This window comes from Dendrobates tinctorius, unplaced genomic scaffold, assembly GCF_039654945.1.
Source record: "Dendrobates tinctorius isolate UK_male_01 unplaced genomic scaffold, ASM3965494v1 ptg000011l, whole genome shotgun sequence".
Lineage (NCBI taxonomy): Eukaryota > Metazoa > Chordata > Amphibia > Anura > Dendrobatidae > Dendrobates > Dendrobates tinctorius.
This window is the reverse complement of record NW_027361679.1, coordinates 84,180,565-84,198,321: the sequence shown is the minus strand read 5'-3', so window position 1 is coordinate 84,198,321 and position 17,757 is coordinate 84,180,565. Positions and strand designations below refer to the sequence as shown.

General features: G+C 43.1%; 1 protein-coding gene across 1 annotated transcript in view; it reads right to left on the bottom strand.

Annotated features, from left to right (window-relative positions):
• Nucleotides 1-17,757, bottom strand: part of ARHGEF18 (Rho/Rac guanine nucleotide exchange factor 18) — a 194,077-nt gene that overhangs the window by 151,896 nt on the left and 24,424 nt on the right. The window contains exons 5-7 of the mRNA XM_073544082.1: nucleotides 16,489-16,560; nucleotides 15,814-15,919; nucleotides 12,877-13,036 (exon numbers count right to left, since the gene is read on the bottom strand). Of these exons, the coding sequence (XP_073400183.1) occupies nucleotides 12,877-13,036; nucleotides 15,814-15,919; nucleotides 16,489-16,560 (338 nt within the window). The remainder of the gene's footprint in view (nucleotides 1-12,876; nucleotides 13,037-15,813; nucleotides 15,920-16,488; nucleotides 16,561-17,757) is intronic.

The window sequence follows — 17,757 nt, the reverse complement described above, 5'->3', positions numbered from 1 at the left end:
ACTCCATATGAGGCAGATGAGCTGCTATATAGACTTCATATGGGGCAGAGAAGTTGCTATATAGACTTCATGTAGGGTAGAGGAGCTGCTAAATAGAATTTATTTGGGGCAGAGGAACTATTATCTAGATTTCATGTGGGGCCGAGGAGCTGCTAAATAGACTTCATATGGGGCAGATGAGTTGCTACATAGACTTCATATGGGGCAGAGGAGCTGCTAAATAGACTATGTAGGGTAGAGGAGCTGCTAAATAGACTATATGGGGCAGATGAGTTGCTACATAGACTTCATATGGGGCAGAGGAGCTGCTAAATAGACTATGTAGGGTAGAGGAGCTGCTAAATAGACTATATGGGGCAGAGGAGCTGCTAAATAGACTATGTAGGGTAGAGGAGCTGCTAAATAGACTATATGGGGCAGATGAGTTGCTTCATAGACTTCATATGGGGCATAGGAGCTGCTAAATAGACTATGTAGGGTAGAGGAGCTGCTAAATAGACTATATGGGGCAGAGGAGTTGCTATATAGACTTCATATGGGGCAGAGGAGCTGCTAAATAGACTTTTTGGGGCAGAGGAGCTGTTATGTAGACTTCATATGGGGCAGAGGATCTGCTAAAAGGACTTCATATGGGCAGAGGAGCTGCTCTATAGACTTCATATGGGGCAGAGGAGGAGCTGCTATATAGACTTCATATGGTGCAAAGGATCTGTTATATAGACTTCATATGGGGCAGAGGAGCTGCTATATAGACTCCATATGGGGCAGAGGAGCTGCTATATAGACTCCATATGGGGCAGAGGAGCTGCTATGTAGACTCCATATGGGGCAGAGGAGCTGCTATATAGACTCCATATGGGGCAGAGGAGCTGCTTATATACACTTCAAATGAGGCAGAGGAGCTGCAATATACACTTCATATGGGGGAAAGGAGCTGCTATATAGACTTCCAATGTGGGAAAAGAGCTGCTATATAGACTCCATATGAGGCAGAGGAGCTGATATATAGACTTCATATGGGGCAGAGAAGTTGCTATATAGACTTCATGTAGGGTAGAGGAGCTGCTAAAAAGAATTTATTTGGGGAAGAGGAACTATTATCTAGATTTCATGTGGGGCCGAGGAGCTGCTATATAGACTTCATATGGGGCAGAGGAGCTGATATATGGACTTCAAATGGGGCAGAGGAGCTGCTATATAGACTTCATGTAGGGTAGAGGAGCTGCTAAATTAACTTCATATGGGCCTGAGAAGTTTCTGTATAGACTTCATGCAGGGTAGAGGAGCTGCTAAATAGAATTTATTTGGGGCAGAGGAACTATTATCTAGATTTCATGTGGGGCCGAGGAGCTGCTATATAGACTTCATATGGGGCAGAGGAGCAGCTATATGGGCTTCAAATGGGGCAGAGGAACTGCTAAATAGACTATGTAGGGTAGAGGAGCTGCTAAATAGACTATATGGGGCAGATGAGTTGCTATATAGACTTTATATGGGGCAGAGGAGCTGTTAAATAGACTTTATATGGGGCAGAGGAGCTGCTATGTAGACTTCATATGGGGCAGAGGATCTGCTAAAAGGACTTCATATGGGGCAGAGGAGCTGCTATATAGACTTCATATGGGGCAGAGGAGGAGCTGCTATATAGACTTCATATGGAGCAAAGGAGCTGTTATATAGACTTCATATGGGGCAGAGGAGGAGCTGCTATATAGACTTCATATGGGGCAGAGGAGCTGCTATATAGACTTCATAGGGGGAGAGGAGCTGCTGTGTAGGCTTCATATGGGGGATAGGAGCTGCTATATAGACTTTGTATGGGGCAGAGGAGCTGCTAAATAGACTTCATATGAAGCAGAGGAGCTGCTATATAGACTTCATAGGGGGAGAGGAGCTGCTATGTAGGCTTCATATGGGGATAGGAGCTGCTATATAGACTTCGTATGGGGCAGAGGAGCTGCTATATAGACGTCATATGGGGCAAAGGAGCTGCTAAATAGACTTCATATGAGGCAGAGGAGCTGCTATATAGACTATATATGGGGCAGGGGAGCTGCTATATAGACTACATATGGGGCAGAGGAGCTGCTGTATAGACTACATATGGGGTAGAGGAGCTGCTAAATACATACATGGTCAAAATTGTTGGTACCCCTCATTTAATGACAGAAAAACCCACAATGGTGACAGGAATAACTTGAATCTGACAAAAGTAATAATACATAAAAAATCTATGGAAATGAACAAATGAAAGTCAGACATTGCTTTTCAACCATGCTTCCACAGAATGTTTGAAAAATAAAACTCATGAAATAGGCCTGGACAGAAATGATGGTACCCCTGAAAATAATGTGACAAAAGGGTCATGTTAAATCAAGGTGTGTCCACTAATTAACATCACAGGTATCTACAATCTTGGAATCAGTGAGTGGGTCTGTATAGAGGGCTACAGATACTCACTGTGCTGTTTGGTGACATGGTGTGTATCACACTCAACATGGAACAGAGGAAGCGAAGGAAAGAGTTGTCTCAGGAGATTAGAAAGAAAATTATAGACAAACATGTTAAAGTTAAAAGTTATAAGACAATCGCTAAGCAGCTTGTTGTTCCTGTGACTACAGTTGCACATATTATTCAGAAATTTAAGCTCCATGGGACTGTAGCCAACCTCCCTGGACGTGGCTGCAGGAAGGAGGAAAATTGATGACAAATCAAAGAGACCGATAATACGAATGGTAACAAAAGTGCCCAGAAAAACGTCTAAACAGATTAAAGGTGAACTTCAAGCTCAAGGAACATCAGTGTCAGATCGCACCATCTGTCCTTGTATGAGCCAAAGCGGACTTCATGGGAGACGACCAAGGAGGATACCATTGTTGGAAAAAAAATCATAAAAATGCCAGACTGGAATTTGCCAAACTGCATGTTGGCAAGCCACAAAGCTTCTGGGAGAATGTCCTATGGACAGATGACACAAAAATGGAACTTTTTGGCAAGGCACATCAGCTCTATGTTCACAGATGGAAAAATGAAGCATATCAAGAAAAGAACACTGTCCCTACTGTGAAACATGGAGGAGGCTCTGTTATGTACTGGGGCTGCTTTGCTGCATCTGGCACAGGGTGTCTAGAATCTGTGCAGGGTACAGTGAAATCTCAAGACTATCAAGGGATTCTAGAGAGAAATGTGCTGCCTAGTGTCAGAAAGCTTGGGCTCAGTCGCAGGTCATGGGTCTTGCAACAGGATAATGACTCAAAATGGCTAAGAGGAAAACATTGGGCTATTCTGAAGTGGCCTTCTATGAGCCCTGACCTAAATCCTATTGAGCATCTTTGGCAAGAGCTGAAACATGACGTCTGGAAAAGGAAACCTTTAAGCACGAGACAACTGGAGCAGTTAGCTCTTGAGGAATGGGCCAAAATATCTGTGTAGATGTGCAGAAGTCTCATTTACAGTTACAGGAATCATTTGATTTCAGTGATTGCCTCAAAAGGTTGTGCAACAAAATATTAACCCCCTTCATGACCGCATTTTCATTTTTTTGCTCCCCTTTTTCCCAAAGCCATAACTTCTTATTTTACTGTCAATATAGCCATGTGAGGGATTGTTTTTTGCAGGATGAGTTGTAGTTTTGCATGACTCCATTGGTTTTACCATGTCGTGTCCAAGAAAACGGGAAAAAAAATTCCAAGTGCGGTGAAATTGCAAAGAGAGTGCAACCCCACACTTGTTTTTTGTTTGTTTGTTTTTCTAGGTTCACTAAATGCTAAAATTGACCTACCAATATGATTCTCCAGGTCATAATGAGTTCATAGACACCAAACATGTCTAGGTTGTCCTTTATCTTAATGGTGAAAAAAAATTCCATTGCATTTTATTGCAATGTTGCAGCGACCAAAAAAACGTAATTCTGGCTTTTTGAACTTTTTTCTCACTACGCCGTTCAGCGATCAGATTAATCCTTTTTTTATTGATAGATCGAGCGATTCTGAATTCGGCAATACCTAATATGTGTGTGTGTGATTTTTTTTATTGTTTTATTTTGAATGGGTCGAAAGGGGGGTGATTTAAACTTTTATTTTTTTTATATTTTTTAACACATTACCGTACTTTTGGCATGCTTCAATAGCCTCCATAGGAGACTAGAAGTTGGCACAACTTGATTGGCTCTGCTACATAGAGGCGATGAGCAAATCGCCTCTATCTAGCAGAATTACTTGCTATGAGCGCCAACCACTGGGCGGCGCTCATATCAATTCGGTACTGACAACCATAGGGGTCTCCAGGAGACTCAAGATATCACCCAAGTGCAGTGCGATTCCCACCGATGACAAAATTAATTTCTCCGTCTCTTCCGCAGCTGTGTTGCGATTCTCTCATGTGAGAGGATCGGCGCACAGCAGTGTTACACTCGGCTCCCACTCGCACCAGAGCTGGAGCTGAGGGTCATTAGCATATCGCATCCGAAGTGATATGATAGTTTGTCTCCAGCCTTACTACGCTGTTGGCCGCTGCAAAAAGATGATTACACCTGCTGGACAGCACACACATCTATTAGCCTAGCTGAGCGGAACCACAAGTCTCAGCGAGACTAACCCCTGGCTAGTCAGCATACGCGCTGTCCCGAGATACTGCTAATAATGTCTCTTCTATCACCAGTGCCTCAGAGTGAATTCGATGGCGACAGAAACAGACTTAAATGCAGCAGATCCGGGCAGAGCTGTGGCACTATGGCTGATTGATATGGGACATATAGTGAATGACAGATCATTGTTTTTCCTGTTTATCATCTTCTATTATGTGATATTTATAGAATGAAGTTTAACCGAACTCTAAAATTGGAAGTAATGTACTAGGTGAAAGAACAAAATATCCACATAAAAGTCTTTAAATTCTGTAGTTCTGTGAAAGCATAATGCCAAACAAGTTGTAATATATTATATGATATGTATTATCTATTCTACTAGGTTCACATATAGCGCAATAAATACAGTCATAAGAAAAACTATAAAGCATTACCCTCTTTGAATTCTGTGGTCAATAAACCTAAAGATGACCTGCCACCAGGCCAAAACTGGCCAGGTTCTGCTGTAATGATGCAGAACAGGTTAAGGACACACCTTTGGAGAATCCCGCTAGTCACACCCTCCTGGTAAGGACTATAAAAATTAGCACTAAATATGGCAGATTTAAAAGAAATGGAATACTTACAATGCAATATCATTGCTTCCATTCGCTTCCAAACTCCTGGAACAGCACGTCCACGCTGAACTTTCGTCTGTGGAGAAAATCCAACCTACCCGAAGATTTCATCCATTATAAGTTTATGCTTCGAACATACAACACTGCCCTTCACCTCTCAAAACAAACCTATTTCAACACCCTCATCACCTCACTGTCCAATAACCCTAAACGTCTCTTTGACACTTTTCATTCTCCACTCAACCGAAGAGTACAGGCCCCTACCACGGAGCTTCGAGCTGACGATCTGGCCAATTACTTTAAAGAAAAAATTGACCAGATTCTACAGGAAATTATCTCCCAATCACCTCATACCATGCACTGTCCTCCCTCCCCCACTGCATCTAGCTCACTCTCTGACTTTGAACCAGTCACAGAAGAAGAAGTAAGCAGGCTCCTTGCATCTTCTCGCCCAACCACTTGCACCAGTGACCCATTTCCGTCACATCTACACCAGACCCTTTCCCCTGCTGTCACCCCTCACCTAACTAAAATATTTAACCTCTCTCTCTCTTCTGGTATCTTTCCCTCCTCATTTAAGCATGCCATCATACATCCACTACTTAAAAAAACATCCCTCAACCAAAACTGTGCCGCTAACTATAGACCTGTTTCTAATCTTCCCTTCATCTCTAAACTCCTGGAACGCCTGGTCCACTCCCGTCTTATCTGCTATCTCTCAGAAAACTCTCTTCTCGACCCTCTCCAATCCGGTTTCCGTTCTTTACACTCCACTGAAACTGCCCTCACTAAAGTCTCTAATGATCTACTAACAGCAAAATGAAATGGTCATTACTCCATGCTAATTCTCTTGGATCTCTCTGCAGCATTCGACACTGTGGATCATCAACTCCTCCTCACTATGCTTCGTTCCATTGGCCTCAAGGACACCGTTCTCTCCTGGTTCTCCTCCTATCTCTCTGACCGCTCCTTTACTGTATCTTTTGCTCCTCCTCTCATCTTCCCCTTACTGTTGGGGTTCCTCAAGGATCAGTCCTAGGCCCCCTCCTCTTCTCTTTGTATACTGCCCCTATTGGTCAAACAATCAGTAGATTTTGTTTCCAGTACCATCTCTATGCTGACGACATCCAATTATACGCTTCTTCTCCTGACATCACGCCAGCCTTTCTAGAAAACATCGGCAATTGTCTAAACGCTGTGTCTAACATCATGTCCTCACTATATCTGAAACTGAACCTGACAAAGACTGAACTTGTGTTTCCTCCCGCTACTAATGTACCTATACCCGACATTGCCATTTCCGTGTGTGGTTCTACTATTACTCCCCAGCAACATGCCCGCTGTCTTGGGGTCATACTTGACTCTGAGCTTTCCTTTGTCCCCCACATCCGATCACTGGCTCGCTCTTGTTATCTGCACCTCAAAAATATTTCTAGAATTCGACCTTTTCTTACTTTTGACTCTGCAAAAACTCTTACTGTTTCTCTTATTCATTCTCGTCTCGACTATTGTAACTCCCTTCTAATCGGTCTCCCTCTTACCAAACTCTCCTCCCTCCAATCTGTCTTGAATGCAGCTGCCAGGATCATATTCCTCGCCAATCGTTACACCGATGCCTCTACCTTGTGCCAGTCATTACACTGTCTACCCATCCACTCCAGAATCCAGTACAAACTTATTACCCTCACCCACAAAGCCCTCCATGGCTCAGCACCACCCTACATCTCCTCCCTTGTTTCAGTATACCATCCTACCCACGCCCTCCGTTCTGCTGATGACCTGAGGTTAGCATCCTCAATAATCAGAACCTCCCACTCCCGTCTTCAAGACTATACACGTGCTGCGCCAATTCTTTGGAATGGACTTCCCAAGTCAATACGATTAGTCCCCAATCCCCACAATTTTAAGCCCTGAAAACGCATTTATTCAGACTGGCCTATTGCCTCAACATATTAACCTAATATATCCCTGTGTGGCACAGCCAAAAGTTTTTTACCATAATCAGGTTCCCCGCATCATGTTCCCACACGCTTTATGCATCCATTAGCCCTCTGCATCCGTACTGTTACACACTTAACATTGTGGCTGGTCCATACAATCAGGGCAACTGTTACCACCCACCTTTCGTGTCTCCCCTTTGTCCTCATAGATTGTAAGCTTGCGAGCAGGGCCCTCATTCCTCTTGGTATCTGTTATGATCTATGTGATTATTGTTATGCTGTAATGTATATTGTCTGTACAAGTCCCTTCTGAAATGTAAAGTGCTGCGGAATATGTCAGCGCTATAGAAATAAAATTTATTATTATTATTATTATTCCTCCCACTTATCATCTAACTTGCTCTTTGACAATCTACAATCTGGTTTCCGCTCCCATCACTCCACTGAGACAGCCCTGACCAATATTACTAACGACCTACTTACAGCCAAATCAAATGGACAATACTCTATACTCCTGCTTCTAGACCTGTCCTCTGCATTTGACACAGTTGACCACTGCCTCCTACTACAGATCCTCTCCTCCTTCGGCATCAAAGGACTTGCCCTATCCTGGATCTCCTCATACCTTTCCAACCGCACATTCACCACCTCCTCTTCCCACCCTCTCTCTGTTGGAGTCCCCCAAGGCTCTGTTTTAGGACCCCTACTCTTCTCAATCTATACACTTGGTCTGGGGCAACTCATAAAGTCCCACGGATTCCACTACCACCTTTATGCTGATGACACTCAGATCTACCTCTCTGGCCCAGACATCACCTCTCTGCTGTCCAGAATCCCAGAGTGTCTATCAGCCATATCCTCCTTCTTCTCCTCTCCCTTCCTCAAACTCAATGTAGACAAATCTGAACTCATCATCTTTCCTCCATCTCACAGATCTTCCTTACCCGACCTAGCTATAACAATTAATGACATCACACTTTCCCCAGTACCAGAAGTCCGCTGCCTCGGAGTAACCTTTGACTCTGCCCTGTCCTTCAAAACGCACATCCAAGCTCTTTCTACCTCCTGTCGCCTCCAGCTCAAAAATATTTCCAGAATCCGTCCTTTCCTCAATCCTCAATCTACTAAAATGCTTGTGCATGCCCTCATCATCTCCCGCCTCGACTTCTGCAACATCCTTTTCTGTGGTCTCCCTGCTAACACCCTCGCACCTCTCCAGTCCATCCTTAACTCTGCCGCCCGGCTAATTCATCTCTCTCCTCGCTACTCCTCCGCAAATCTCTTCACTGGCTCCCATTCCCTCAGCGTATCCAGTTCAAATTACTAATACTGACCTACAAGGCCATCTATAACCTGTCTCTCCCATATGTCTCTGAACTAATCTCCCGATACCTTCCCTCACGTAATCTCCGGTCCTCCAAAGACCTCCTTCTCTCCTCCACACTTATTTGCTCCTCACCCAACCGCCTCCAAGACTTCTCCCGTATAGCCCCTATTCTCTGGAATTCTTTGCCCCAACAAGTCCGACTATCAACCACATTTGGATCCTTCAGATGGAACCTGAAAACCCACCTCTTCAAGAAAGCCTACAGCCTGCAATGACCCCGCTACCTCCTTCTCTCTCACCACTACCGGTGATATCACCTCAACCAACACCGGAACTACTGCAACCCACCAACCTACTGTCTCCTTCCCCACCATCCTGTAGCATGTAAGCCCGAAAGGGCAGGGTCCTCTCTCCCCTCTGTATCAGTCTGTCATTGTTAGTTTGTTTACTGTAAGTGATATCTGTAATTTGTACTGTATGCAACCAATTCTCATGTACAGCACCATGGAATCAATGGTGCTATATAAATAAATAATAATAATACTACTTGGGAGCAGCAGGAATAAAATAAAAGCAAAAACTGGCCACTTTTGAGCTGGTGACAAATCCTCTTTGCAAAGTACACTCCTCACTCCTAATGTCATTGTTTAAATTGTCTTAACTTGTATTGAATTTATTGTCTGTATATGTCCCCGCTTAATTGTAAAGTGCTGTGGAATATGTTGGCGCTATATAAATAAAAATTATTATTATTATAAAGTACCACTCACGAGTCTGTAAGCTTCCTTTATTATATAAAGAGGTTGTCCACTACTTTGTCATTGATGACTTATCCTTAGCCAATCAGCTGTTCTTGTCGGTGGCCGGAAAAGCATAATTGCGAAGCTGATTTGTCTACTGGTAATGGCCGCGGCTGGGTACTGCACATCCGCCTCCAATTCAAATCAATAGGAGCCACTATCAGAATATGGATCAGCTTCGCAATTGAGCTTTTCCGTCCGCCCACACGGAGTACAGCTGATCGGCGGGGTTGTTGGTGTTTAACTCTAACCAATAAGATATTGGTGACCTTTAAGTCATCAGTGATAAAATAGTGGACAACCTCTTTAATAAAAAAAAAAATTGGGCAGCCCTCGGCTGATGATTTTTCAAAATATCAGTTATTGAAGTTTAGGCATGACTTTTGCTAGAAAGTAAGATTATTTGGGGGAAACATTAGAAATTGTTTTACACACTTTTGACAATAACTTATGTTTAGAAAAAATCATCAGTCTGGAGCTGTTCTCAATAGCAAAAAGTATCTAACGTGAACGTATGTAACAGATGCTGATGCTGGGTAACAGCTCTGCCCTGTTAATTTAATAGGTACAGCTTTACTCTGCATACTCACCCGGCCTCCACTCCCACGCTGCAGCCCCCGGCCGCCCGACAGTCACGGCGGTCCCTTCTGACAGGCTCGCGGCCGACGGGGTCTCTGCATGCAATGCGCATGCATCGTAGGCCGCGCCTCCCTCCTGTTACTTGTGCTCCGGCAATGCTCTGACCCGGAAGCACCTACGGACCAATGGCAGACCTGACAGGGCCATATCAGGCCGCTCCCCCCCCTGAGGGAGGCGCCTGATCATTGTGTTTGCTAGCACACTGGGCCCTGCTTCCTCGTGTGCTCTCTGCAGTCTCACACTCCTGCCTTCCGTGGTTCCTGCAGTAGCCCCGCAGTCCGGTGCTCCGTGGGTCCAGCTATCTACACTCCAGTCCTGCCTCCGGTGTTCCTGCTCCACCCTGCTATCCTCACTCCAGTCCTTCAGTCCTACTCCAGTCCTGCCTCCGGTGTTCCTGCTGCATCCTGCTATCCACACTCCAGTCCTACTCCAGTCCTGCCTCCCATGTTCCTGCTCCGTCCTGTTGTCTATGCTCCAGTCCTGCAGTCCTACTCCGGTCTAGTCTCCAGTGATCCCGCTCTGTTGTCTACGCTTCAGTCCCACACTCCTACTCCAGTCCGTCCTGAGCCGCCCCTCTCGGTACCGGCTATCGTGGTACCTGAACCCCTGGGCCTGCTCCTAACGATCCCTGTATACGGGTCGGCTCCACCTGGCAGCTCGCCCGCGGCCCCTCGGTTCCACGGTCCAGAGGGTCCACTCCTGGAGATTTGTCTCCTGACCAGCCGTGGTAACAGTTTGAAAGTTTGTGAACCCATCAAAATTCTTCAGATTGTTACATAAATTTGATCTAAAACTACATCACATGTCCTAAAGGCAGAAAAAGAATCAAATGAACTCGAGTCAAAAATATTAGACTATGTCAATGATCCAATATCTGAGTGGCCACTGTTTGTGAACCCTTTAGAATTAGAAGACATTGTTAAAATGAAATTAGAGTCAGGTGTTTTCAATCAATAGGAAATTAGAATCAGGTGTTTTTAATCAATCAGATGTGAGTTGGAGACCTGCTTCATTTAAAGAACTGGGATCTATCAAAGACTGGTCTTCATAACACGTGCTTTTAGAAGTGTATCTTGGCATGAACAAAGGAGATTTCTAAAGACCTCACAAAAAGAGTTGTTGATGTTCATCAGGTTAGAAAAGGTTACAAAACTGTTTCTAAAGAATTTGGACTCCAGCAAACCACAGTCCAACAGATAATGTGCTAATGGAGGAAATTCACGATCAAAAAATTACCTTCTGAAAGGAGTGGTTGACTAACAGAAATCACGCCAAGAACAAGGATTATAATAATTAGCACTGTTATTAAAGATTACATAAGGGGGGTAGAACTCTGCTTTCATAACACAATGCACAGCTCCATTAATACACACTGCACTGGCATATAGCACTCTGTCACGCACAGTGTGGGAAAGACTAAGTGCAACACGAAGGGGTGAGGGGTAAGGAGCCCAACACTAGGGAAGAGGGGAGTGGAGACCCCTAAGCAAATCTAAAGTCACCTTGTCTGCCTTAAAAGTCGCTATATAGGTTCTGCACCTATCACCGAGCAGGAGTCTAATCCCTGTCTGACCCTGGCAATAAGCCCTGCTTAGGGAAGGACAGGATGAGCACTAGTCAAGCCCCATTACAACTAAAGACAGATGGGATAGACAAACAAGGGGAACACTTATCTTGAGTTGACTCAGAGAGTAAACACAGACGTCCTCCAATAGCACCAAAGAGGAAGATAGCTGACTGCTATAGCTTCAAGCCTCAACAAGGGGAAATGGAAATATCACTGGCGAGTCCCAGAAGCAGCCAGGAAGTCTATAAACACCCTGGTATGTCAATTAGAGCCGGGGTGAGATTGCCACTGGGTCCAAGAGTCAGAAGAACTAGGAAGGCGTCTGCAAAGCAAACCGCAGAGACCTTCTGCAGCCAGATCATGTGCGACTGCAGCCTCTGACACACCTGTGACACATTACCATAAAACACAACAGTACGCACTGTGTTGCAGACTATCTCATCTCTAACACACCTGAAAGACAACACTCAGTTTTGCCACTGCACAGTGCTCAGGTATTATATGATGGGTTAACCCCTCGTGGGTTGACATATGAATATGGCATTGTCCTATCAGATCAAGTAGTGATCTTTTGGCCTTGCTAGTGAAATCTTGGTGATAAACTTTCAGAAGGTGATTTCTGCAGAGAAAATGTTATATTGCACTTTGCCTATTCTGGCCAATGTTTATTAAGCATTTTGTGGTTGTACAAGGTATTTCTAGCCCTACTTCATTCTTTGCCCTGACTAATAGAGAAGGTCATAATTGATTTTACCATGTCATAATGGGGTATGATGACATTGCAGTTTTTTGATCAATATTTTCCAGCTGCTTTTATGAGATTAGTATATATTTGTATCCTGATAACAAAAAAAGACAATAAACCTCAATATATAGTGATCCAACATTCAGAAACCAGGTAGGAAAAATACGTATGTTTTACATTAAGGTTTCTCAAATGGTGAAAGGCAACATTTTTGTGTCAGGGTACATGTCCATCTCAAAAGGGCTAAAAGAAACTATCTCCAGACATTTGAAATTTTACTATTATAGAATGCAACACCATATAATCCACACAACACTATAAATACATCAACTAGACTTGAGCCAAAAGATTTGTTCAGCTTTAGTCTGGCAGCCAGACTAAGGCTTTGATGTTTTACTAGGTCCCACAATGTTATGATATGACGTGCAACCCAGTGACCAAGTCTCACCTGACGTCATGGTGTTGCATGGTCTAGTAAATAGCAGAAGCTCCCAGGATGCCAGGTCAAGGTTGCAGAAGTGAGGATGTCATGGTCCCACTACCATGGATAATCAATGCCAGACCAGGACAGCGCAAATCTTTTTGCTCTACTCTAGAAAAGGAGACAGTAATGTGGCAGTGCCCACCCTTCTAGCAAACAAGCAGTGCCTACTCACGCATGCACTGCAGTCCACGCCCATTTACAAGTGACCTGGTGCATAAAGTGCATTTGGCGTGACTTGAGAAGCAGCCTGGCACCAGCTCATGCCCATTGGTATTTATCCATTTGTCCGTTGGATCTCTGCCTCTCTCTTTCAGCTGCTCTTTCATCTTACCCTAGAAGAAAAGAGGATGATTATATTTTACTGACGGTTTTGCAGAGACATTTCATTTTGCACTATTTAATAAATCTGTAAAAAGATAACACTTATACTAATTTCACCTTAGTTTAAAAGAATTTTAGTAAGTGATTTTTTTTTAATTTTTAAAGATCACCTCTCTCTCCTGACATATCATTTTCATTAAATACTTGTATTCCCCATAGAATAATCATTCTGGAGCATCTTTTCTCATAACTGTACTTTGTAGTTTCTCTGTTACACCTCATAAAAATTTATGAAAATATTTTTCAACCTTGATGTTACCATTTCTCTTGTCAAAGGGGGGTGTTCTTGTATAGTCTATCATTGGTGGCACCAATTGGACAATGTCGAAGAGAGTAGACACTTTTGTAACTGGTTCAGTCCCCATATGTTAGAGTCGTATGAGTCCAGTGCTTTATCTCTGCTGCTATCCCGGTCTCAGCAGCACAAGCCACTGAGCTCTGAGATTATCTGCAGCACGAGTGATGTGAGACACCGCTGCAGCTGATCAACTGAGACAAGGCAAGTGATGGAGATGCTGAAGCTGAGGACTCACTTCTCCTCCTCACTCCCACGCTGATTCCGGCAGCTGGCTTCAGTGTCAAGAGCTGTCCCCTCTGCCAGACACACAGCGGGTGCGAGATGTAGTGACGTCATCGCACACCGGCTGTGAGTCAGCAGAGGGGACTGATGGGAGAGAGAGCGTCATCTGACGCTCTCTCCCATTACAGTTGAGGGCTGCGCCGGCCCTCACTGCCCCATTGCGGCTGCCCAGGCTGGGGGGCGGGGCCCCTGGGGGAGTGGAGACCATGAAATGTTATTCACTGCTTTCCACGCCCATGTGGGGCTTTTAGCGACACACCACTGGCTGGGGGCCCCTGGAGCAGCGGGGGCCCTAGGCACCTGCTGGCCCTGTATGCCAGCAGGTGCCAGGGCCCACCGGAGAATCCTTCGGTTCTCCGGTGGGCCAGTCCGACACTGCTGAGGAGGATAATTAAAGAACAGTCTACAGGCAAAGGTTTGTTAAAAGGGGACAACCCATTTACTTTATCAAATTTTTTTTTAGTAGGAATGGTACAGAAAAGATGCTCCCGAATTGCTATATTATTTATTACTCAGACAAGTCAAGGTAGCAGACAGATCTTCTTTGAAGCCAAATGACATATTCTGCAGTTTATACAGTAATTTGCATACAGTAACAGTTTGATAAAATAGCGACAATTCAACTCCTATCCCAACTACACCACAAAAAAATCAAAGAAGGTGGTTGATTTGAATGGTCAATGTGACCAACCATGTGCTTTTCTCCAAGAATGTAATTATATGACTCCATCACATATTTCAAGCAGAAGCCCATCCCAGTCATGTGACAGTACAGACTGTAGTCTGAAGAAAAATATCTCCCAAGAGCTCAGAAGAAATAAATCTTTTTCTTAGCGGACTGAAGTTTGAGACTGGAGAAAAAATCATTTGTGCTCAGTCTGCCGATGAAAAGATATATTCCTTCTGATGTTACAGCCCTTCCCATTGGCTCGCAGATGTATGTGCGCTTACGATACATCCAGGGCCGGCCCGAACGTATAGGCGAACTAGACGGCCGCCTAGGGCGCCGACCCAAAGGGGGCACCAGAGAAAAAATAGAAAAAAATTATAAAAAATCTTTTCAAAAGGCAAAAAGTTTTAGGGATGGAAAGAAAAGTGTACATATTTAAGGGCAAATATGATGCAAGAGAGGTTGGGTTGGCAACAATTTCGATAGAATCTGAAGTTGCTAAACAAATTAATCTCGGTGACTTAGTGTCATCCTTTTAAAAAAAAAAAAGGCAAGGAAACAAAAATTTTAATTACCTATTGTCATTTTTGTTTTGTATTATTGATTACTTTGTATATATTTGTCCTATACAACTTCTCAGAAGATTAAAGAGTTAGGAGAGAGTTAATTAATCATTGTTGTTGTGGTTTATTTTGCTCCTAAATTTATATCCCAAGTTTTCATCTACTGCCAAGAATAGTAGGGGCGCAATAAAATAGTTTCGCCTAGGGTGCCGTAATCTCTCGGGCCGGCCCTGGATACATCACCTCTGTCAGTTGAGACACAGGTCTGGGGAGCAGTGTTTTTTCAGCCTGCAGCCCATTACGCCTCATGACTAGGACGGGATGCTGTTTGACTTACATGATGAGGGCCAATTTATTACTTTTTTGGAGAACCCCCTTAAAGGGGAATTATATTTTATAAATGTTATTTATTGTATGTTCAATAGTTACATCATTTACTTTTACAATTTACTTCATGTATCAATTCTTCAGATGTCACAATCTCTGCTTGCAGTTAGTTAATAGGAGCATTTGTCCCATAGAATGAAATTCTGTCCAGGTCATGCGACACACACTGGTACATAGGCTGTTACACTACAGTTGTCAGAGATGTTTCATGTACTGAGCTGTGCACATGTGTGTCTTGTCACATGACCAGTACAGATTTTTAAATTGACCACTTATCCAAAATATAGACAAATATATGCTTATAATTGCCCTATGCATTGAGGGCAGTAGAGTAGGTATGAATATAGGGTTTGAGAGAATTCTTACAAACCATTTACTATGTTTTTATATGAGCATCTATGGTCTATAGACTGATGTATGGAATACAGCATATTATTTGTGGGCAATGATGGTGTAACGAGTGTTGTCCATAAAATAATTCCAATATACTGCATTCCCCTATCCACCCTACCCTATACACTTTGGTACCTTATCCTTTTGCCAGGATCCAGTAACCCTATTCTTCAGGGAGCTAAGCCTTCTTTTCACTGTAGTCCCTCTTTGCAATTTCTCAGGTTTTACTGCATCCTCTGTCCTTTATGTGGGGGAAAAGTAAACAAGAAATATGTAAGTGAGGTGCATTTAGGGTGCCTTATCAATAAGTTGTAAGCATCAACTTTTATTATGGGTTAAGTTGTATTATGTTCCATCTTTTCCAGGTCTCATCCATTTTTCTCAATCAAAGATATGTAGTAAAGAACATAAGAAACCATATGGGTGAGAAGGAAGAGTGGAACTCCCCTTTAAGGTTACACAGGCCAATATATCAGGCCATTGCATTACTTGCAATTTCCTAATATACTCTCACTGCAAGCACAATGCAAAGCTAGAACAAAACATCAGTATGGCAATCTCTATGCTGGCCACCAGCAGTCTATAGACAGTTTTACAAAAAAAAAGCCCTAAATGATCGAACCTGTACTTTCCTCTATCATATAGCTAGAAGCAGGAGCCATTCTTTTGGTGAGAGTATATTAGGGAATTGTAATTGGTACCACTCCCTAATATATTAGCCTGTGTAACTCCAATATTTCGGCATCTAGTAGCACAGGTTAGTAAAAGCTTATTATGCAGTTATTAGGTTACCCCAAATAAATTACCCACTCGTTTGAAAGAAACTCGAACCAGGTCAAATTCTGCTTGGGCTCACTGCTCCCTTCTTGCTTATTTTTGGTTCTAAATGAAGTATAAAAGTCACATTTTATCAATCAGTCTTCATAGCAAAGCACTACCTAGCATTGGTGACCGTCTTACATACAGTATTACTGTCAGTGGGTTCAATGCCCAGTGCAACATAATCCTCACAATTTTTGTGGCTTAAACTATTGCCAGAATGTTTATTCTTTGAAAACCATCCATATGTGGGTTGTACAAAAGGTCCATCCATTTAGTCACTTGTGGCTAACAAGGATCTGAATTTCTTTTTTTTTTTAAAGTGATATATAATTTTTTTTTTTAATTAGTGTATTAAATTTCAGGCAAATGCATAGATTTTGAGGAAAAAAAAAATTGCAATTGAGTTTCATTACAAGACTTGCACCGTTTACCATATGCAGCTTCTGTGTTGCACTGACCATTATGGAAGAATGAGCCATCTGGGAATCTGTTAATGAGCTCATAAACGGCAGATAAAAGTTACAAACTTCTATCAGAACTATCTCACTTATTATTATTATTATTATTATTATTATTATTATTATTATTATTATTATTAATTCTTCAGCCAGCAAATAGTAGGGAAACAAACAACTGTATGAGCCAAATAGTAAATCCAGAATTCTATTTTATTTTTCAAAAATATATATTTAAATATAGAAAAATTGCTTTAAAGGTGAACATATCCTTTAAAGTGGGTAAGGTGACTTTAGTCTTCAAACATGGAGAATAGTGAACTCTGTGCAAGGATACAGTATCTCTATCCAAAAGGGATGTTGCTATAAGAAATGATGATATAAAGCAGATGTGAGGTGTCTGCATTTATACCCATGGAGAAGCGTACATACCTGTGGAGAAGTGCAGTTCACTTTTCTTCATTTTCAAGATTTAAGTCACTTGATTCACTTTAACATCTTTTAAAATTTTAAAGGGAATCTGTCAGTAGGATAAACCTCCTAGGCAGGGCCGCAGCTATAATGAGGCAAGTTGAGCCAGGTGCTGAAGCGGCAGGGAGCGGCATTATGCGCTCCTCTACCCGCAGCACCTACAATTTAGCCTCTGCACGCTGGTGCTGCGGTTGTGCAGGAGGCTGTAAATGATGAGATCACAGGAGGGAAGGAGTCAGGGCGCCCCGATCATGTGACCCCTGACTCCTCCCCTCCTGTGACCTCATCACAGGTCCTGTAGTCGCTCCTCTCCTCATCTGTAGCGTCTTCC